The sequence below is a fragment of the Phaseolus vulgaris genome, chromosome 8 (assembly GCF_051622355.1).
Source record: "Phaseolus vulgaris cultivar YP4 chromosome 8, ASM5162235v1, whole genome shotgun sequence".
Taxonomy (NCBI): domain Eukaryota; kingdom Viridiplantae; phylum Streptophyta; class Magnoliopsida; order Fabales; family Fabaceae; genus Phaseolus; species Phaseolus vulgaris.
This window is the reverse complement of record NC_143505.1, coordinates 59527218-59551211: the sequence shown is the minus strand read 5'-3', so window position 1 is coordinate 59551211 and position 23994 is coordinate 59527218. Positions and strand designations below refer to the sequence as shown.

At 27.5% G+C, this 23994-nt stretch overlaps 3 protein-coding genes across 7 annotated transcripts; 2 read left to right on the top strand and 1 right to left on the bottom strand.

Annotated features, from left to right (window-relative positions):
• Nucleotides 1–538: 538 nt before the first annotated feature.
• Nucleotides 539–6134, bottom strand: LOC137826207 (LURP-one-like protein (DUF567)). 5 transcript variants are annotated; one of them, XM_068632092.2, is made up of 5 exons: nt 5862–6134; nt 3426–3481; nt 1977–2270; nt 1671–1883; nt 539–1039 (listed from the first exon to the last, which is right to left on the bottom strand). In XM_068632092.2, the coding sequence occupies exons 3-5, from the start codon at nt 2223–2225 to the stop codon at nt 908–910; spliced, it is 594 nt and encodes a 197-aa protein (XP_068488193.1). In that variant the 5' UTR covers nt 2226–2270; nt 3426–3481; nt 5862–6134; the 3' UTR covers nt 539–907. The 5 variants fall into 5 exon arrangements, with proteins under 5 accessions (XP_068488193.1, XP_090150692.1, XP_068488195.1 ...); XM_090294566.1 differs by having other exon boundaries at nt 2009–2270; nt 5862–6029; XM_068632094.2 differs by having other exon boundaries at nt 5866–6011.
• An 8346-nt stretch (nt 6135–14480) lies between these two features.
• Nucleotides 14481–15905, top strand: LOC137824443 (putative O-methyltransferase 3). Its single transcript, XM_068630091.2, has 2 exons — nt 14481–15257; nt 15469–15905. Exons 1-2 carry the CDS (start codon nt 14487–14489, stop codon nt 15769–15771), a joined length of 1074 nt encoding a protein of 357 aa, XP_068486192.1. The 5' UTR covers nt 14481–14486; the 3' UTR covers nt 15772–15905.
• Nucleotides 15906–21088: 5183 nt separating this feature from the next.
• On the top strand, nt 21089–22343 carry LOC137824404 (putative O-methyltransferase 3). The gene is made up of 2 exons (XM_068630040.2): nt 21089–21863; nt 22041–22343. Exons 1-2 carry the CDS (start codon nt 21093–21095, stop codon nt 22341–22343), a joined length of 1074 nt encoding a protein of 357 aa, XP_068486141.1. The 5' UTR covers nt 21089–21092.
• The last annotated feature ends 1651 nt before the right edge of the window (nt 22344–23994 follow it).

Below are 23994 nucleotides of genomic sequence, written 5' to 3'. Positions count from 1 at the left end.
ATTAAACTCTCAAGATAAATTCAATTCCCTATAAGAAAAACAAATATCCCAATTTTCAAGAATTATGTTTATTTTTTATTTATTATTGTTTAAAAAATTTAGTCTAATTCTTATTTAATTTTTATCAATCCAAATTTAGCTTTAAGCTATTATGTCAAAATAATAAATATAATTGAAGTGGATATATATTAATTTAAACGATTTATTTAAAAAAAATCCTTCAATTTTAAAAGTTGTTTTTCTTTTAAATATTTTGAAGTGTCATCAATAACAACAAGCATATCTCAGTTGGCCCATTATTTGTTTTAATTTTTTCTTTCTTAAAATATATAATTCCACCATTAGATAATGAGGTTATTTATATCTCTTAATATTTCCATTTGTACTTTTAAATTTCAAAATACTAATACCTAATGAGAAACTTGCTAGATCACATTACTTGTGTTATTTATTCGTAATTTATGTCTAAAGCCATCTTTATATTTTAAATGAATGGCCCTTATATTTATAACAAATCAAATGAATAACTAACAGCTTGTTCCTCCAAATCTGTGTCTATATTTGAATACATCAAGGGGCCTTTCAGGAGTCGTTGAATACATACTGGCTATGTGCCAAAGGAATGGTGAGAATATTATCTAATAAGGACAAATGACAAATGTTTCATGAGTTGCCCAGTTCAATAACAAAGTAAATGTTTCTGGGGCTAGGATCTAGCACCAGTTGAAAATAAAACATTGCTTCTTATAAGGAAGAATATCTCATTTCTTCCCCCTATTAGGCAATGAAATGATGTTATATGAGCAAAACAAATCTGTGAATGAGTGAGACAGAAAGATCATAAAAGACATTAACCAAAACCTTTTTTTTCTCCTTGCAGTTTCATGTGGATGTTACTGTTAATGTACTACTTTCTTCCACTTAAAAATATCACAAACAAAGCCACAATTAGAGCACGATCAATAGTCCCCGGAAAGATTGTTAGGCGAAATTTTCCCCTGCCGACATATATTTGGTGGAGCTTGTACATCAGGCTACTCTGCACAAATGTATAATGAACAAGTAAATCAGAATCAATTATTTTGATACCTTGGATTGTAATGAACTTTCATCACCGTAAACTTGTAAACCAGGCTCCTCTGTCATAATATACAAGTCTCAGCTTTAAATTATCATCAGACTCATCATATCAAATCATGCCTGTAGTGTTATTAATTCATACACAGAATAATTCTGCTGCATCACTTCCATATATTCAATCTTCTGAGGCATAATGTGTCCAATGTTATATTATTTGGAATCTACCTACTAGGATCAAGGACTTTGGATAGTTTGCATGAGGGTCATAGATTCAAACACCATTGCCACCATTGTATAATAATAAAATACTTATTGTTTGAAATCTGAATGCAGAGTTTCTTGGGTTCAGGAAACATAATTTCAATTATACATGGGCGGGTGGTAACTATGAGTCTATGAGTAACAAATAATTTATGACATAAATTTTAAATGGGAATTAAAGAAGTCTAAGTGCTTGTTTGACAGCATGCCATTATAGGACCAAAGATCTCAATTACCTTTAGTAGTTCCAAATTAATTATATCAAAATCAATTTTATCCATATAATAAATAGACTCTTGAATCACTTAAATATAGCATGAATTTAGTACCTGTGCCACCAAGTCAGCATCTTTATAGATGCAGCATGATCTCTGGAAAGGGGAACCCTTCACTTTCAAATCACAACCTTCACCATTGGATCTTCCACTCTCGAAAAGTACTTCTAACTCAACTCTAGTAAATGTTTTGAGGGTCCTCTGCACTCTAAACACCAGCTCCCTGTTCCCATCACTGTCTCCCTTATAGCACTTCCAAGACCCATTCTATCAAAAGAAAAAGAAAAAACATATTTGTTTAAGAAAGGAAAATTTTATTTAGTTTATTAAGAAAGAGAAATTAAGATAAGGGAAACAGACATGATAGCGGTAGATGGAGAAGAGGGTATTGCCTGAGGCATCGAGCAAGAGTTTCTTGTCCTTGGGAAGGGGCGATGAGTTAGGATTGGGTGGGTGGCGGTTCACCCTGAAGACTATGTTACCAGATTCATCTGCAAATGCTAGAATACCACGAGAGACTCCAGCATGCTTTTTGGAACCGAACAGATCAATTGGGATCTCCCAATTCCCTGACCCTGGATATGATGACTCTGAGGTTCCCAATTCCATCTTTCCTTGGTTATGTGCTATTCTCTATCAGCAACCCACCACTAACTGCAAAAATTTATTTAAAAATAAATAAAATAAAGGAAAGGAAAGGCGTTGTAGGATATCCATCTTTTATTTACAAGTATCACAAGGAATAAAGAAAAAATGACAAGAGTTGTGGAGAATGGATAGTGTTGAAGTCAACAATTGAAGTGGCTGTTTTATTTTTTCCACAATGATTATAAGACTTGGTTGCAATCCTTCATAAACTTTGAATATTAAGGAAAAAAATTTAAGTTTAACTCAACCTTATAAAGTCGGTTTATAATCATTTATATATTATGAGATTTATAATCATTTATATATTATGAGATGTTCTTATTTCTAGTCTATGTAGGATCACCAACACACCCTCACACCAAGATCTTTCAACTCATGCGTAAGACTATATATTTATGGATGATCCGATAACGATAGCGGGTGACTTGATAAGTCAACAAATTCTCGTTATGATAAACTCTAAATGACTCTGATACCATATTATAAAAAAGAACATAAATAAACAAAAGAGAAAAAAGAAAAACAAAGGATAAGAGAAGGAATATCTCTTTTGTTTTTTCTATTAAAATCAAAACAGATGGTATGAATATATACAAACAATACACTCATTATCGGTCTAGTTAAAGAGAGAGAATGGAAAACAAAGAGCCAATCAATAAAGACTAGAATCAGAACACACAAAATTAATATTAGCTTTCTTTTAGAAATCCATATCCTTTGATATTGAAGGATAATGAGCAAGAAATATATGGTTATAAATCATGTTTCCAATTTTTTGAACTTTGAAATTTATCAAACCAGTTCACTGAATAAGCCAAATCATTCATGTGAACGTTTTTTTTGGATGTGAAGACGTACACCCAACCTATCCCTTGTTATGCATGATCTGTTGTACAGCCATGTCGATGATGTCAAACATCTTACATTCAATACAAAACACCAAGAAATGATTACCTTTAACATTGAATCTAGCATCTAACAAAGTCACCAAACCATACTTCACACTCTAACACAGGGAGTAGCACATTATATTCAATATTCATGATCTATGATCAACTAATTGATAAAGGGGAATTCAGCAAACTTGGAGAAGATGCATAAAAGAGACATACAGAATACTATAATTAACTGCACTTAGCACAGAAGTTAATCCAAAATCACCTCAGTGGTGGGATCGTTCCTGCCTTTAACTGAACCACAATCTCACTATCAGCATCCTGCAGATGACAAAACAACACAATATTGAGACATTAAAAATTGTCAGAGTAAAATTGACAATCTCTTCCAAGCTGCAAGCAAGCCTCTTGGTACATTAATATGGAATGGAAGACATTTGTTACTTCAAATCAAACTCAGTTTACTAAAGAAAGACATGTAACCAGCAGCAGCACAATTATGTTTAAGAGGTAGTTTAGACACAAGCTTAGAAGTATTTTTCAGAATTTTTGAATGTTAACAATGAACACAAAAATCAAAATTGGACCTGCCCAATAATATATGACAATTATAAATTATAAGTAAAACCTGATAGCACGGAGGTGGAAAGAATGCTTGGAATCAAAGTATGGCACGGAACCTGATAGCACCCAAATATTAGTAAAAAGGCAGTCCTGGTGGTGGAGAGATCTAGTCAAGGTGTGTAAAGAGGGAGGAGGTGAAGGATGGTTCCAAAAAGAAGTTGGGTGGGTTCTAGGAAAGGGTGATAAAGTGAAATTCTGGGAGGATGTGTGGATTGGAAATCAGCCCCTTAAAAATGTATATCCTAGATTGTTCTCTATATCCTTAAACCAGGGTCAAAGGGTGGAAGAGGTTGGTCTGTGGGAGGGAATGGAGTGGCGGTGGAATTTAAAGTGGAGGCGGGGTAGATTTGAGTGGGAAACCCCGATGGAAATGGAACTTGGCATGCAGTTAGCTAGGGCAATTGTATCTAGGGATGAAAAGGATACACAGAGGTGGAGAGGTCATGACTCAGGTTGTTTCTCGGTGAGTTCTGCTTATGAATGCCTAACTAAGCATGATAGAGGACCCCAAATTGACGTATTCAAGTATCTTTGGAAGATTAAGGCATTCCCGAATGTGATGGTAACAGCTTGGAGGGTGTTGTTGGGAAGAATACCGACAAGAGAATGTTTGAGTAGGAGAGGGGTCATGCTCAATACAACTGGATGCGCCTTGTGCCAGGTTAAGGAAGAATCGTGTCAACACCTTTTCATAGAGTGCAGATATGCTTGGTGCGTGTGGTCCCTATGCTTCAAATGGGTCGGAATACTATATGTACAACATAAAGAGCTTATAAGTCACTTCGAGAGTTTCCAACTAACTCAATGTAGTAGCAAACAAAATCTGGTCTGGAAAGGAATTTGGGCAGCTGTTGTGTGGTGTATATGGGAGCATAGAAACTCAATTGTGTTTAACCAAGGGGTTGCAGATGTGGAAGAAATCTTCTCAAAAGTCCAGCTCAAAACGTGGCTTTGGATGAAACACAAAGCACATAACTTTAGTTATTCATTTGCAGAGTGGGTCCTGGACCCAATTACTTGTATCAGGAGTTATAAGTAAGTGAGGCTAGGCGGAGGCAATCTGGTTGTGAGTGGAAAGGTAAAATGCTGATAATGATGGATGTTGTAAACCCCCAATAGGACCATTCAGCATGTCTCGGTCGTATAGACCAATGGATGATTACTGGCACTAGATAAGCTCTGTTTGGGGGTTATACAATGATCTGGCATAACATGCACTGGAAGAAGTTTGGAAAGGTGGATTATGGAGCTGGTGGAGTGTTAATCCTTTTGATGCAGGATGGTATATGGTAAGTAGGAAGGAATGAGCTTTGGAATTGTCATTAATGTGTAGGTTTGTCGAGGCACAGAGAAGGGTTTTATGGTGCAGACCATGCTAGATGCCAAAAATATCTTGTATAGATGTGGTGGTATGTTGAAGAGAGTCTTGAAGATCAGGGAGCAGGACCACTAGAGTGTAGTACATCTAAATAGGAAGTGGAAGGTAGAAAGGAGATGCTGGATTTTGTTGGAAAACATAAGGTCGTGTAGTTCTTGGTGGAGGTTACTGAATGGGAGATAGCATAATATAGCTATATCATGATGCAACATCTGTAGCATATCAAAATAGATGGGATGGGCGCGGCGTGGCAGGTGTTTAAGCCAGCTGGAAAGGAAGTTTAAAGCATAAACTTTTGGTGGTGTTATTTGGGTGGTATAGGGTGAAGTTAAAGATCAATTTGAAGTTTCTGAAGATGCTGCTGAAAGCTATTCTGGTGGGTAAAATGCTGGTTAGGGTCTTGGTATCAGTGCAGCAGTATAATAGAATTAGTATGGGAGCTGGTGTAGATTTTTACTTATGCAGTACTTTAATTTATGCAGTAGGTTACTCTCTTCCTGTTTTGGGGTGTTTCTTTTGGACACCCTAGGTTTGGAGTTGTAAAGGGTTGGGTTACCCCTTTTGTATCCCTCTTAATTTAATTTCATTCTTTGATAAAAAATAAATTATAAGTAAAACAAAATTGAGCTGAAATTGAAATTTCTGTCACCACACCAATATCCAGCAAAAGGGGACAAAAAATTGGGAATGCATACTTACATACACGGAAGAGGAGAGAGTCTTGAGATGACAGAGGTGGATCAAACTCAAGCTACTGACAAAATCACGGAATCCAACTGCGAAGATTGCGAGAATTGGGGCGATGTCAAATTTCTCAATTTAGGGATTGGTGTAGAATTCCGAACAATAACAAATACATGTTTATATGTTTATTTTTGTCTGCAAGTGGTGTTTATAAGATTATACTGTGCAGTTTAGTTTTGACACTGTTCTTAGCAGTAGAAAGGTAAACTGAATCAGATTCTAAATTTTTTGAAATATGAGTGTTGTCTAAACAAGGTTATCTTATGAAGTTTTAATTTAATTCTTTAGAGTTTTATTATATTATAATTTAATTTGTTTAAATTTCATTCTTTTTTACTTTTTAATATAAATCGTTTTTTTTATATAAATTCACATTGTAATTAAAGTTTATTTAATCATTAATAAAAATATATATTTCTAAGATAAACAAAATTATTTTATGATTTAAGATTTTATATTTTATTTTATATTATCATACTTCCTAATGAAAAGATTTTAAATTTATAATTTTATTCATCACTTTTACAAATAGAGATGTTATTACTAGGGCACTAACACCAATTCGGTGATATGTATGCTAAATACTAATAAAAATAATTTATTTATTTAATAAAATAAGTAATTGAACAACTTTTGTATACTCTAAATAACTAAATAAATTTTTTACTTAAAAATAACGTTATTTATATTTTTTAATCTGATTCTTACAAATATATATATATAATATTTAGTATTTTTTAATATCATTTTTAATATTGAAGTTTATTTTTTAATGTAATAAAAATATAAGTATACTTGAGTAAAGGTGCATGTGTTTTTGTTAATATTTTTATTATGTTATATATTGTAATTATTTGAGAATAAAAGACAATTATTGAAGAAACTTGAAAATTTGGCATTTTTGGATAAATTATGTTTCATAGAAATGGATGAATTTAATATTTTTGGAAAATGCATTATAAAATTTGAAGTGTGTTTAGGAGGTAGCTTAAAGGTAATTACTGTTAAAAATTAGTTGTACAATAATTATTTATATGTTTAAATTGTATTTAAGTTATTTAGAAATTGTTTATAGTTTTAGGCAAACGGAGATGGAGAATGCTACCAGAAATGTCTTCTCCATATTCTCATCTTAGCATATACTCGTGAAAAGTATTGTTTATAAATTTAATACCAGACATTTCATAGTTCTCACACTTATAGATATTCACTGTAAAATAAACTGTTTATAAATATTGATTTAATGACCTTTAAATTTAAAATATTGGTTGGAAAAGTAATTAAAAACTAAAATAAAAATTCAAAAGTAACTAAAAGTTTAGTCTCAAAATTTGGACATTGATTTAAGGATTAGTTTAAAAACTTATTTCATAACAATAAACTATGATTTGAAGAATATTAACTCCTTAATTTTTAAAATATTTTTTAAGCTAATTCATAAAAATAATTAAATATTTTGTTTATCTTTAAATTAATTTATATTTAATTTCTTTATTTGTTTAGACAACTTTCAAAAATATTTGAAGCTTATCTTGTCATATTATCATTTGCAATTTTATGAAATATAAAATAATATACTTGAAAATGTAAGAATAATAGACTCTCTTCCACATAGTCAACTTTATACTAATTTTGACTTAGAATTCGACATATAATTTTATAATATAAAATAATGATTCAACAAATAGCAGTTGAGTCGCTTCATTATACAACTCTGGTTCAATTCCCTATCTAACACCATTTAATTTTTATTTTTCTAACATCCTTTTGTTTTTATTTTTCTATTTAGCATCCTTTTGTTTTTATTTCCCTATCTAACATCCTTTTATTTTTTATTTCCCTATCTAGCACCATTTCAAAAATAAATAATAAATTAAATATTTTTTGATAATTTTAATTTTGAATACATTAAAAATAAGTATTTTTAATGTTTAAAATAGTTAAAAATATAATTAATGAATAAAGAAATGAGTTTTTACAAAATAAAAATAAAAAAGTAATAAATTAAAAATGTTTAGTTAATTTTTTTTTAAGAATGAAGAAAATAAAAAATTAAACTCTACAACATCATAAAAGTTGAATCTATAAACATAGATTAGTATTTGTTTTTATTATTATTAATGATGTAATCATGTTAATTTAAAGTAAACAATACAAGACATCATTATAAAAAAATCAAAGTCAATTAGTATTAATTAATATTGAACGCACAAATAATATCGAAGTGTCTATCTACCCTAAATGCAAAATCCTAAAAAGAAAAACTAATGTAATTGCTACACTTAATGCTTAAAAATGAGAAGAAGAAAAATGTAAAAATAAATAAATATAGAAAATAAAAACAACAACATTGCAACAGATTTTTCATGTTATGAAAGACTATTTGATGGAACTCATAAATGAAGAATATTGGCCTGCATATACTGGTCAAATACTATGCCCAAGTCTCGATATGAAAATAACCTTAAAGGGAATACATAAGTCAAGTCGAATAAGAACTGATATGGACACAAGAGAACAACATGATCGAACAAAAAAATGTTCATATTGTCAAACACAAAAAGAACATGTCCCAACATTATTGGATTGTGCATTTCTCGTCATTAATTATGTTTCATTTCGCACAAACTATTTAATGTACAATTGAAGAAAATATTAAATGAATGATCATCTTTCATTTATTTTTCTTTTTATGATCAATATCTACTTATTTAGTATCGTCTTATATCTCTTATCTTTATCTTGTTTGGATTTTTATATTTTTCTAAATCTTGTATATTTATCTTATTTTATTTTTCCTTTATTTTATATCTTATATGTTTTTAGTTATTATTTTTTCTGTCATTGTTTATTTATTTATTTATTTTGTTTTTATTTTATTATTGCTGTTTTTATTTTCTATACTTATTTATTTTTGCATTTTTTTCTTCTCATTTTTAAGCATTAAGTGTAGCATTTGCATTAGTTTTTTTTTTTAGGATTTTGCATTTAGGTAGACACTTCAATATTATTTGTGTGTCCACTATTAATTAATACTAATTGACTTTGTTTTTTTTTTATAATTATGTCCTGTATTTTTTCCTTGAAATTAACATAATTACATCATCAATAATAATAAAAATAAATACTAATTTATGTCTATAGATTCAACTTTTATGTTGTTGTAAGATTTAATTTCTTATTTTTCTTCATTCTTAAAAAAATAATTTAAACTAAACATTTTTAATTTATTACTTTTTTTTATTTTTATTTTGTAAAAACTCTTTTCTTTATTCATTAATTATATTTCTAACTATTTTAAACATTCAAAATACTTATTTTTTAATGCATTCAAAATTTAAATTATAAAAAAATATATTTTATCATTTATTTATTTATTTTTGAAATGGTGCTAGATAGGGAAATAAAACATAAAAGGATGCTAGATAGGGAAATAAAAACAAAAGGGTGCTAGTATAAATGGGACTAGATAGGGAATTTATCCTACAACTCTCCACATTACAAAATTAATATTATTTTATTTGTAGTTGTGGGTTTCACAAAAATATTTTGAATAGATTTAATTAGAGCATAACAAATTGGGACACCGTTACTCTTTCACAATTAACTTTGTTCTTCACTTTCTTCTCCTTCATATTCTTACCTTGCTTTTCTATTATCCTTCATCCTCTAGTGGCTTTTAGCTATTGTTCAGTTAGTAAAGAAATGAATCGTTGAGTTAGTAAATAAATGAATAGAAAATATATTATCTTTATCATTAATCTCTAAACTCATCATCATGAAAAGTGATAAAAAAAAGTGATGAATAGTGGAAGAGAAGGTGGAGGAGAAAGTTTGAGAAAAAGGTGGAAGATGATGCGCATGACAATGATACGCATGAAACTGGACAACTGAATGAGAGCATTTTTAATTAAATGTGCAAAACAAATGTGGTATTTAAGATGTCTATTTTTCTATTAAAAATGACACAAAAAATGCATAAACAAAATAACAGAAAAAATATTCCTGAATTTTTTATTTGGGTCTGTTACTCTTACATATTTTTATTAATAATAAAAAAATCATAACTTTTTTATTTGGATCTGAGAAGAATTAACCTTACTCTTACATATTTTTATTAATAATAAAAAAATCAGGATTACGTAGTTCTGTGTGTAAAAATTGTTTGTTTGTGTGTTGATATTGAAAGTTTTAACATTTTTAAAAAACTTTAGATTTTTTATGATTTGGACGGATTAAAGTACAAGACTATAAACGTCTATGCTTAATACTCTTACAAATCATACAATATTGTAGATTATTGTGTATTTTTTTTTAATTTTTTTACCATAATAATATACAAAATATAAGATTATGCATCCAATCATTAAAATATTCAAACAATTATTTTTTATTCAAATTATAATAATTAAATACGGGATTATGCATGTGATTATATAAGTGTCTAAAATTTATTAAGCTTACAAACAATAATACACAAACTATTTATTTATAAAAAAATTAAAATAATAAGCACTATATATAAGACGTGAGTGATCATATAAATACTTAAATGACTTTTTAATATTAAAGGTAGTGTACACTACCCAGTTATATAAAATAAATCGGTGCATACGGAATAAAGCTAAAAACATTTATTTTTAAACACAACCTAATTATGATTTGATTGGTTGTGAGAATAACAAAAAATTAAAGAGGTCTATAATCAAAGGCCCCAAAATTTGATCCAATGGTGTAAAATTACTATTCATTTCCTTTAGTCAACCTTTTATCTCTAAATCCACTTCTTCTACTTTTCTCAGACACCTATGCACTTACCATATCTTTTAAATTCACCATCACCATGTTTACTTTGTAATATTTAAGAATTCATGATACAAAACAAAAAAACATGATCTTATTCTTACTTCATTTAAATAATTAACACATGGACATTAACACATGCACAATAAAATATTTTATTATTATTTGAAACATCACTCATAAAAATAAATCTTATCTTTAATTTAATTTCACAAAATTAATTCTTTAAAGTGAGATTTATAATACTATATATTGTCTTGTGAATTATAATATGTATAACCATATATATTAATATAAAATCTCTAATAGAACCTCATAGCATCAGATCTAGAGGTGAGAAAGTGAGGCAGGTCGTGCGGGTCGGTCTTCGGCCTACTAAAAATACGTGAGGCGGGTTGCTTATTTCAACTTGCTGGCCTGTTTAGACTCGTCCCGCATAACCCGCAGCCTACGCGGATCAAGTGCGTGGCGGGGTGGATTGACCCGCATAACCCCCATAACTTTAAAATGTATAATTTTTTTTTCACACCCCTATATTTTCTTCATGTAGCCTTATATTTTACATCCCAAAATTTTTAATAACATTTTACTACACATGTTTCATGAAAATAATATTATGAAACTATATACCTAATGCATCTAAATAAAAAAAATTCAAATTTTTTATTTTATTTTATTTTATTTAATAAATATTTCTTATGCGGGTCAACCCTTATGCGGGACGGACCAACCCGATCCGCTTTTTGCGGGTCAAGAGCGAGACGAACCTATACGGGACGAGTCAGCCCGCATTGCCACCTCTAGTTGAACCATTTTGTCATACTAGAAAAGTATTGCTTCTCCATTTCCAACTTCTTAAGAGTAGTTATCTCTCAATCAATTCCCAAAAGTTTTGAAGACTATTTTTGTTGAATTTTTAACGTAAATCTAACATATTTTTTCAAGATATTAAATAACTATTCTTCTTTAAAGTCATCTTTGATATGGACCTATGAATATAAATTTGACTTTTAGGTTAACCCTTTGATAATTTTTTCTCAAACAAATTTGAAAAATTTGAAGTAAACATTTTTCTTTTTCGTTTTCACATTTTAAAAATAGTTCCCAAGTGGTTGCGAAAATTATATTGAAAATTATTTTCTAGTAATCCGTTAAGTATTTTGAAAACCTTTCATTCTAAACAGTTCATCATAATTATCTATCCACTAAAATATTCTCATTTAAAATTAAACAGACTATGAATTAGAATATAATTTGAATTCACCATACATTCACACCCATCAATGATATTAATTTATTAATGATCTACCAAAACCACTAAATTTTTTTTTACTCTTTTACAAGAATCTTAGTCACAAATATACTTAAAAAATCACTTCCTAAATAATAGAAAATATCTTGTTGATTAAAATTTCTACTCCTCATACAAAAATTTAATTTATATATCTGTCTAGATGCAATTGGAAAAAGAAATTTTTTAAAGTTCTGTTTTGAAATTTTTTAAAGTTCTGTCTTTGAAAATGTTTTACTTATGTCTTATGTCTCAAGTGTTGCATGAAGTGTATTGAAAGTCTATTATTAAGAAAACCTTAAGCTTAACTTAATCTTATAAAATCAACTTATAAATAAATTTTGTATTGATTTATATACTATGAAATGTTATAATTTTTAGTCGATGTTCGATCTCCAACACTTATATATTATTGATGGTTTGTAACGCCCGATAGCGGGTGGACTGATAAGTCCAATAAATACTCATTAAGTTAGATGACTCTGATACTATATTAAAAAAAAGTAAACTTTAAATTTAACTCAACTTTATAAAACTCATTTAAATTTACATTTATTTATATATTATAAAATATCATAATATTTAGTTCACATATAATCTCTGTCCTCTATTCAAAACATGATTGCGACTCCATAAAGATAATGTACATTTCCATGGTATTTTGAAGCCAAAACTGAAAATGAAATGCGACTCCATAGAGATAATATACATTTCCATGGTATTTAGTAGCCAAAATTGAAAATGAACCTAAAAATCATTTAGTGATTAGTGAATAAGTAACAAGTTTGAAATTATTGCTTTTGGCATATTAACCATCAAATCATAGCTATTTGTCCTGTTCTATTGATTATCCACTCTACTTTTTATGAATAAAAATCCATCAAATCTTATATAAAATCTTATGAACAATTATATTAGTAAAAGGAACAAATTTGCTTTTAGTATCACTTTAATAATCTTCCACGAGTGGGAAGTTCAGAAGAAAAAGCTGTAATCAACGTAAGGAATATTATTATATATCCTACACTCATAAAAAGTTTTGTCAATTACAGAAGAAAGTAATCCACAGCACAAAAAGATATGCAGTTGTTCATTTTCTGCGTGGCCATTGCTTTATAAAAAAATTGTTTCCCACTGTCAACAATAAAACAATCTTTCACTTGACAGTCTTTATAATAATATAATAATATAATAATATTTAAAATAAAAAAATAAAATAAATATAATTGAAATATTAATTTATTAAAAAGTGTCGACACTTCTCTTGTCACTAAAAAAACTATTAAATAAAAACTAATTTTAAAAATAAAATAATTAATTATTATTTGATTAAATTAAAAATTATTTTATAAATTACAAAAATATTGATATTTAAAATAATTTTTATTATTAATAAAAATTTATAAAATAATTTTTAAACGGAAATTTTACTATTTATTATTTATATTTTAAATTATTTTTTATTAATCTTTTAAAATTTAATTTATAAACTTTTATTAATAATAAAAACTACTTTAAATATAAATATTTTTTTAATATTTAAATTATATCTAATTTAAATAGTATAATAATTAATTATTTTTCTCTCTAAATTTAATTATTATTTAATATTTTTTTATAATATATATTATTATATTTAAATTAAAATATTCAAACAATTCATTATAATAATATAATATTTAAATAAAAAGTAAAAAAATATTCATAAGATCTTTTACAGGTATCCTCCTAAAAATCAAAGATATAAAACAAGAAATAAAAAAAATAAAAGAAGGAAACCGACCAAAAGCGAAATAATTAATTAGATTTTCTCAATCTCTCCGTACAAACAATTTCCAATTATATATAACCCTTATACCTATGTTTTCTTTTTCATAAAAGTTCAAAGAAAATAAAATTCACACCTGTAAGATAGTAAATACAATATTCATTAACGAAACATTTGAGGCGTATAAAAAAAAGTTTGAAAACTAATCAACCTATCTATCCGTGTATATAAAGTCTAATGATAGGTTTACAAATATATAATAAAATACATTCACTCAACAATTCAATAAAATAATATTTTAATTATATTTAATTTATTTTTAATTAAAAATATTAATATAGTAAATATGGCATACTTTTTTAATGTATTTTTTTTTAAAGAATAAAATTAAAAGATAAAAGAGTATCCAATCTTTTACTTAAACCAAATCACATTAAGAATTAAAAAAATAAAATGACGAATAAATACTCTCTGGACAGAATAATTTTCATAACAAAAAGGTTTGAAAGCTAGTGAGCCGAACTTGTTGACACTACGTGCTGATAAAAGAAAAAAAAAACGTGCACACACTACGTGCTGATAAAGAAAAGTGCAGACCCTACAGTAATAGGATCCAACCTTAAGACTTCCAAAACCTATACAAGGTTGCTTATAAATAAAGCTAAATAATGTGAGGTTCCATACCCCAAATCCAACAAGTAGTTAAAGGCAGCAAATAATGGGATCCCATGAAGAAGATCAATCCGCGAAACTACTGAAAGCTCAAACACACGTATGGAATCATATTTTGAGCTTCATAAACTCCATGTCCCTTAAGTGTATTGTTGACTTAGGCATACCAGACATCATACACAACCATGGCCAACCCATGTCCCTCTCAAACCTCATTTCTTCACTGCCCATTCACTCATCCAAAACTCACTTCATTCATCGCTTGATGCGAATCATGGTCCATTCTGGCTTCTTCTCTCAACACAATCACACCGAGAATGAGCTTGAAGTCAAGTATGCACTCACTGATTCCTCTTTACTTCTGCTTAAGAGCAATGCAATGAGTGTCACACCTTTCTTGCAGGCCATGCTTGATCCAGTTTTAACAACTCCATGGAATCAATTTGCTAATTGGTTCAAAAATGGCAATCCTACAACATTTGAAATGGCACAAGGGAAGCCGTTTTGGGAGTATGCTGGCAGTGATCCCAGAATTAATAGCTTATTCAATGATGCCATGGCAAGTGATGCTCAGTTAGTCACTAGTGTGGTGATTGAGAAATGCAAACGGGTGTTCATGGGACTGGAGTCTTTGGTTGATGTTGGGGGAGGTACAGGAACCATGGGAAAGGCCATTGCCAAATCATTCCCTCAGTTGGAATGCACTGTATTTGATCTTCCACATGTTGTTTCTGGCTTGCAAGGAAGTGAGAACCTTAAATATGTTGGAGGAGACATGTTTGAGGCAATTCCTCCAGCTGATGCCATTTTGTTGAAGGTAAAATATTGTCACGGATCATAGTTAATAAGGAGCTATGTAGTAGCATATGATATTGTGCTCATGCTATAGTGAAACAATTTTAGATCCACTCAATTTTATTTTTTTGGAGGATTATTTATATATATTGAGATTAATAGTATTACATGAGGTGCTAATTATCTCCTTTTGACTATTGTTCTGATGAGTATTACTTTGAATGAGAAAACAGTGGATATTACATGACTGGAGTGATGAGGATAGTGTGAACATATTGAAGAAATGCAAGGAAGCGTTATCGAGGAAAGGCAAGGAAGGGAAGGTGATAATCATAGACATGGTGGTGGACAAAGAAATGAAAGATGATGAATCATTTGAAACACAGCTCTTCTTTGATATGTTGATGATGGTGTTCTTCACAGGAAAGGAAAGAAACAAGAAGGAATGGGTTAAGTTATTTTCCTCAGCTGGTTTTAATAACTACAAGATAACTCCCGTTGTGGGATTAAGATCTCTCATTGAAATCTATCCATAGTAAGTGAATAAGATTGTGTGAGGCTATTAATCTTTTGTTTCATGAATGTTGGGGTATATGTAACAATAAATTAATGAGTCAGTTTGTTTGTATTTATAATTTTAAATAAAAAATAAGCAAATCTGAATGTTTTATATGTTTCTTTAATATATATATATATATATATATATATTTATTTTTATTTTTTTTATTTTTTTATTTTTATTTTTTTTTAAAAAACTACCTAATCTTTTAATTTGGCTGTACAATTGTTTTTTTTGTGTGTTTGAACAGTATGGAAAACATCCAAAGAATCCAAAAAACATCAAAATTACTAAAAACAGTTCATGTCTTTGCGGTCTTCAATACTAAAAGCAACCATTTTGTATAAAAAAAATCAAAATATTACCTTAACAATTTCTTTTTAATAATATATTAATATTCTAAATTAAAAAAAACATGTAACTAATAAAATATTAACATAATTTACTGAGAAGTATTTGTTTTATTGTCATAATGTAATCTCTTTGTATATATATCACAAATATAAATGGACACGTAACGTAATGAATTTTGTGACCCGTACATGTAATCCTTGAAGCATATGTTGAAAAAGTTCATAAAATTATGATAAGTAAAGAAAATTGTGATGTCAAATATTTTCTTTAAAATTATGTATGAATAGAATGAGTAGTAACTTTTGTAATAAAGGTGTTACTAAGAGTGAATTGCAAAAATTGTCAAGAAACAAAAATTATCACTTAAACAAGACTGCTTAAACAAACAAGAGATAAGATGTTTGTAACATGAGTGCTTTGTAGATAAAATGTCAAGTTATCATTGATTAAACATTGTGTTTCACTTCCACTACAGAAATCAAGAAAAAAAATAAAAATTTAGAGATAAAAAATAATTAGTTGCTATAACCACTATATTAGAGACCATTTTAGAAACTAAACAAACTTTTAGTTTGTATTATTGTCAAATGATTTCTAAATTGCTAACTAATTAGTTACCAAAGTCTTTGTTACCAAATTTAGAATCTAAATAATTGGTAATTAAAACTTTAGCTAATTAGATACCAATTTAGTAACTATTTAACAATAATATAAACTAATTTAGAAACCATTTTTGTTTAGTTTCTAAAATGGTCTCTAATTTAGTCACTATAACAACTAATTATTTTTTGTTTCTAAAATTGGTTTCTATTTCATGATTTTCTTGTAGTGTTAAGTAAGAGATAATATATTTGTATGTTATGTTTCTTTAATATATTTATTTTTGAAAACTACCTAATCTTTTAATTAACCGATGGACAAACATTAAAAAAAAATCATAAAATCATTAAAACTACTAAAAAACAATAATGTTTTTCAGACGTAGATCCATAATTTTCAAATATTAAATTAAGTTTATATAAATATATAGTTTATTATTTTTGTTTATTTTTTTTGAATTGCTTTTAGTTAAAAATATAAAGTATATATATATATATATTTAAATATTTTAAAAATAAATAATTTAAGAAAGTATAAATATATTTTTAGACGAAAAATAAAATTGATGGTGGATATTTTTATTATTATAATGTCAACTAAATTTTTTTGAATGAATATAAGTACTCATCAATAGCAATTAAGAGGAATAATAATAATAAAAATGTAACTTCCTTTCTAAAAAAGGAGTTGAAGAGAGTGGATAGACATAAGAGTTTTATGAGATAAAGGGGAGATGATGTTCAAAAGAAATAGAGAAAGGAGTAGGTATTAAGAAAGAAAGAAAAATTCATGAAGCTTTAGTTCATATAATATAATGTAAACAACATCTTTTATGTAGTTTATTATTTTATTAAGTGAAGTTTGTGGATAATTTTCTTTCTTTTATTAAGATTGATGATAGTTCTTTGATTAAATTGATTAAGCTTATTGTGATAACTTTTTTTATTCGGATGTTATGCGTATGAAAAATTATTCTAGTTTTTAGGATAAGATTGAGGTTTCTAGGACTATTTTGGTTATTAAAGATTTAACTTGTTTAGTGGGTAATTCGTCTAAAGCTAACACTCGTACTGATAAAGTTCTACGTCCTCTTACTGTTAGATGGGAGTTTCCTTCACCAGGCTGAGTTAAAATTAACACTGATGAGATTGCTAGGGGGATCCTGATCTTGCTACTTGTGAAGGTATTTTTCGTGGGAGTATGGAGATTTATTGGAGTTTTTTTTTGCGTTTCTTGAAGTTCAAACTGCTATGGTTGCTGAGTTTTATGAGGTTATACATATGAGGAAACTCAAAAGATGGGGCTTACTAATGTCTGGCTGGAATGTGATTTTGCTTTGGTTTGTGTCGCGTTTACTGCTAAAACAAATGTTCCTTGGATGCTTCGTAATCTACAGAATACTTGTCTTAATTACTGTGGGGAAATTAAGTTTAAGGTTACTCATATTTTTTGTGAAGGAAATGCGTGTGATGATAAGTTGACTAATTTTGGATTTATTCATAGAAAATCTTTTCATTGGTATAATAGGCTACCACCTAATCTGTTCTTAGAATTATTTATGAATAGGCATAGTCTACCTATGTATCGTCTTTGTTAACATATGAGTTTTGATATAGTCCTCACAGATTTTTGTATTTTTGTATTTTTTTTTAATAATACCTTTTTCATGTGATTATTGTTACTTGAGGTGTCAGCATAGCTGAGATGTCAAAGTTAAATAGTGATGTCTAACATGAAATTTTTTATTTTAAAAAAAAACTTCTATAAATGAATATTTTGATTTACTATACTAAATTATGCAGTAGGATTATACTAAATTATGTAGTAGGATTTGAGTTTATTAGGTGTAATATTTTGAGTAAACTTATTATATGGCTTGAGTATAGAAAATAAAATTGGAGTAAAAATTGAAAAAAATGCATATTAACTATATATAGTTTTAGAAAAAATTATTTGCAAACAAATATTTATAGAGTATATACAGTGAATTTGAATAATATTTTATTTAAGTTTTCACATATTATTTTGAAATTCATTTTTATAAGAAAAAAACTTATGAATATAAATTGTAGATGTTATATCCATTGCCGACACCAATCCATACAGAAAACAACCATTATGTATATGAAAAAAATTAAATATTACCTTAACGATTTATTTTTAATAATATAATTATACATAATAATATTTTTAATTAGAAAATAAAAATATTAATATAATTGTTCGAGAAATATTTAATTTGGTTGTCAAGATATAATTAATTTGTACATATATCATAAATATAAATGGGCACACGCATACCTAAAGCATGGTCCATGCCTAAACCATGAAAAATATTGGAAGGTTTGCAGTTTTATGATTGAAGCTATGAGAAAAAGTTAGGAATGTGAAAGGACTCACCATAATTAATACGAAAACAAAGATTTGTCAAACTACTTTTTGTGTATGGAATATAAATGGGAAAACAAAAACTTAACTATGTTGTTCACTTTTACCAAATGTTAAGGTTACATGGCTTTCAACTTTGGAGGATATCGTGTGGAAGCGTGATAGTTTTAATTAAAAATTATGAAAAATTAAAGTAATAAGAAAAATAAGAATGATATCAAATTTTTTTTGGTGAAAAACTTTTTTAAATAAAGGTAAAAAATCAACGATGTAAGAATCAAAATTTTCACTGTAATGGTACTGGGAGTACAATGAATTCTTCTCAAGCTAATAGATAAATAACCTCAAAACAAATTCTTTCTATATGGATTAAACACTTACATCGAAGAAAAAAAAAAATAGAGAATATATGAAAGGAGAGAGAAAACAAGTGAATGTTGTTGTTTTGTTGTGTTACATTGCTCGGAGAAAGTCAGTATATATAGTGGTTCTAGGAGACAATAATAATAAATAAATAAATAAAATAATTAATTCAGAATGGTAAGTAATTTTCTTTTGATAACAATTAATTGTAAATGATAAGTAACCTCTCCCACAAACTCGATCAACAAACAAATTATCATCATAAGATTGAATTTATATTTCCAACTACATAGATTTTCTTTTTCTTTGTAAATTCTTTTAGGATCGAACTACTCATTCCATTTCATTTTTAAGTTTTTATATTAGTAAACTTTAAGTAATTGAAATTCTATAATAAAAAATTAAGAATCTATAATTAATAATATACACATAGATAAATAACATGCGCGAACAATACTTCATCAAATTCTTTATAAGTTATTATAACATATATAGAATATTATTAGCACTTTAATGACAACATTTTCTAAAGAAAATTAAATTTTATTCATTATAAAATTTGGTTAGGCCAAATATTCATTGAAGAGATGAAAACACATTTTTTATTACTTTGTGTACCAGAAATCGTCACATAAAAGTTTAAATAGGGAAATCTCCACTTTAAACTACTAAGAAATTATCATTCACTTAAGGGAAAATTGTTTTTATTATAAACAATAATTTTTAAGCTAATATTTGGTCAAGTGATAGCAATTGCGTTTGAAGTGATATATATATATATATATATATATATATATATATATTTGAAATGGTTATCATTGTTTAAGGGAATGTAGGTTGGAGATCCCACGTCCATTAAAGATTAGAGTTTTTCATTGTATGTAAGTGGGTGCAAACTTCAATCTTATGAACTGGTTTTATGGGGTTGAGTTAGGCTTAATATGGTATCAGAGCAATTGCGTTTGAAGTGAAATATATATTTTTTTGAAATGGTTATCATTGTTTAAGGGAATGTAAAAAATTATTAAATATAAACTAATTTTATATAAAAAAAAAGAATTATTTATTATATTGATTAAAAATTATAAACTAATTTTTAAATTGGTATCTAATTAGTTAATTATTATCTAATTAGCTAACTGTTATCTAATTACTTAGTCAAATTTTAGTAATCAATTCTAAAATATAAAGAACTTGATAAATAATTAAAAACCAATTTAAAAAGTAATTTATAAATTTTTATTAAAATATAAACTCCTATAGTTATAATAATTTGTAAAGGACTAAGAACATATATCAGATTAACTATGAGTTTTATAAATAATTAAGATTTTATTTTCAATCCAAAATATTAAAACAGTAAATTTATAAATTTATAATTTCTTATTTCTTATTAAGATTTGCCTCAAATTCATTCTTAGTAATATATAATCCAATAATAAAGGGGCATTATAACTCTATGCTTTTTTTCATAAAAATTCAAAGGAAAGCCATACACTATAATGTGACTGCTTCCGTATTTGCTTATAAATAAAGCCAAATAATGAGAGGTTCAATAGCCCAAATCGAACAAGAAGTTTAAGGCAGCAAATAATGGAATCCTGTGGAGAAGATCAATCTGCAAAACTACTGAGAGCCCAAACACACGTATGGAATCATATTTTGAGCTTCATAAACTCCATGTCCCTTAAGTGTATTGTTGACTTAGGCATACCAGATATCATACACAACCATGGCCAACCCATGTCCCTCTCAAACCTCATTTCTTCACTGCCAATTCATTCATCCAAAACCCACTTCATCCATCGCTTGATGCGAATCATGGTCCAATCTGGCTTCTTCTCTCAACACAATCCCACCGAGAATGAGCTTGAAGTCAAGTATGCACTCACTGATTCCTCTTTACTTCTGCTTAAGAGCCATGCAATGAGTATGACGCCTTACTTGCAGGCCAAGCTTGATCCGGCTTTCACAAATCCATGGAATCAGTTTTCTAATTGGTTCAAAAATGACAGTCCTACAACATTTGAAATGGCACATGGGAAGCCGTTTTGGGAGTATGCAGGCAGTGATCCCAGATTTAATATATTATTCAATGATGCCATGGCAAGTGATGCTCAATTAGTCACTAGTGTGGTGATTGAGAAATGCAAAGGGGTGTTCATGGGACTGGAGTCATTGGTTGATGTTGGGGGAGGTACAGGAACCATGGGAAAGGCCATTTCCAAATCGTTTCCTCAGTTGGAATGCACTGTATTTGATCTTCCACATGTTGTTTCTGGCTTGCAAGGAAGTGAGAACCTTAAATATGTTGGAGGAGACATGTTTGAGGCAATTCCTCCAGCTGATGCCATTTTGTTGAAGGTAAAATATAGCTATGTAGTAAAATATGATTATTGTGCTAGTAAACAGTTTTATATACATTCAATTTGATTTCTTTGGAGGATTAATTATATATTGAGATTAATAGTATTACATGAAGGGCTATTTAATTCCTTTTGACTATTGTTCTGATGATTGTTTCTTTGAATGAGAAAACAGTGGATATTACATGACTGGAGTGATGAGGAGTGTGTGAAGATATTGAAGAAATGCAAGGAAGCGATATCGAGGAAAGGCAAGGAAGGGAAGGTGATAATCATAGACATGGTGGTGGACAAAGAAATGAAAGATGATGAATCATTTGAAACACAGCTCTTCTTTGATTTGATGATGATGGTGTTGTTCAATGGAAAGGAAAGAAACAAAAAGGAATGGGTTAAGTTGATTTCCTCAGCTGGGTTTAATAACTACAAGATAACTCCCGTTATGGGAATAAGATCTCTCATTGAAATCTATCCATAATAACTGATTAAGATTATGTGAGGCTATAAATCTTTTGTTTCTTGATGTTGGGGTATATATGTAACAATAAATGAGCGAGTGAGTTTGTTTGTATTTATATTTTAAAAATAAAAATAAGCAAATTTTAAAGTTTTACATGATTCTCATTGATTTTTAAAAATATCTAATATTTTAATTTGTATGTGAAATTGAATTTTTTTTAATATTATGTGGAAACACATTCAAAGAATCCGAAAAACATCAAAAATACTAAAAATAGTTCATATCTTTCCCACTACAAGAAAAAAAGGTTTTAATAGAGGTTATTTAGTGGAGGTTATTTAGTGGAGGTTAATATAACCTTAGGAATTGATTTAATTAATGGAGGTTTTTTCTAAAACCTCAACAAAATAACGGGGGTTTTTTAACCTTAGCTAAATTCTAAAGGTTTATTCTAAAATCTCAGTAAAATAACAGAGGTTTTTTTAACCTTTATTAATTTCTAAAGGTTTATTTTAAAACCTCCGCAAAATAACGAAGGTTTTTTTAACCTTCGTTAATTTCCAAAGGTTTATTTTAAAACCTCCACAAAATAACGAAGGTTTTTTTAACCTTTGTTAATTTACAAAGGTTTATTTTAAAACCTCCATAAAATAACAAAGATTTTTTTAACCTTCGTTAATTTCCAAAGGTTTATTTTAAAACCTTCGTTAAATTCTAAATATTTATTCTAAAATCTCATCAAAATAATAGAGTTTTTTAATTTTTTTAAGTGTTAAAAGTTTATTGTAAAACATCAATAAAATATTTTATATTTTATATTTTCTCAATTCTTAATAAATAGATATAATTAAATTTTTTAGTGAGTTTAGCCTAAACTGGTATATATATTTAAATATGCTTTGAACTTAGGTTTTAGAGGTTGATTCATTAATTGAAGTTAGAAGGCACTTCATTAATTGAAATTATTATTCAATTCTTAAAGATTGTTTTTATGAATTTCAATAAGTAAAAATAAGTTGTTTGTGAAGTGACATTAACTTATCACATATATACATTATCATAATTTATTTTTTGGTTACATTTGCATATCAAATTTTGAAGAATCAGACACGGGAAACTATTCATTATAATAATATTTATAATAATATTAATAATAATATTTATAATAATAATATTAATAATAATATTTATAATAATATTTATAATAATATTAATAAAAATATTTATAAAAATATTTATAATAATATTAATAATAATATTTATAATAATATTAATAATAATATTTATAATAATATTAATAATAATATTTATAATAATATTAATAATAATATTAATAATAATATTAATAATAATATTTATAATAATATTAATAATAATATTTATAATAATATTAATAATAATATTTATAATAATACTTATAATAATATTAATAATAATATTTATAATAATAATAATATTTATAATAATATTAATAATAATATTTATACTAATATTAATAATAATATTTATACTAATATTAATAATAATATTATTAATAATATTTATACTAATATTAATAAATATTAATAATATGAATAATATTAATATGTAAATGTAATATTAATTATAATAATAATATTAATATGTAAATGTAATATTAATTATAATAATAATATTAATAATAATGTTA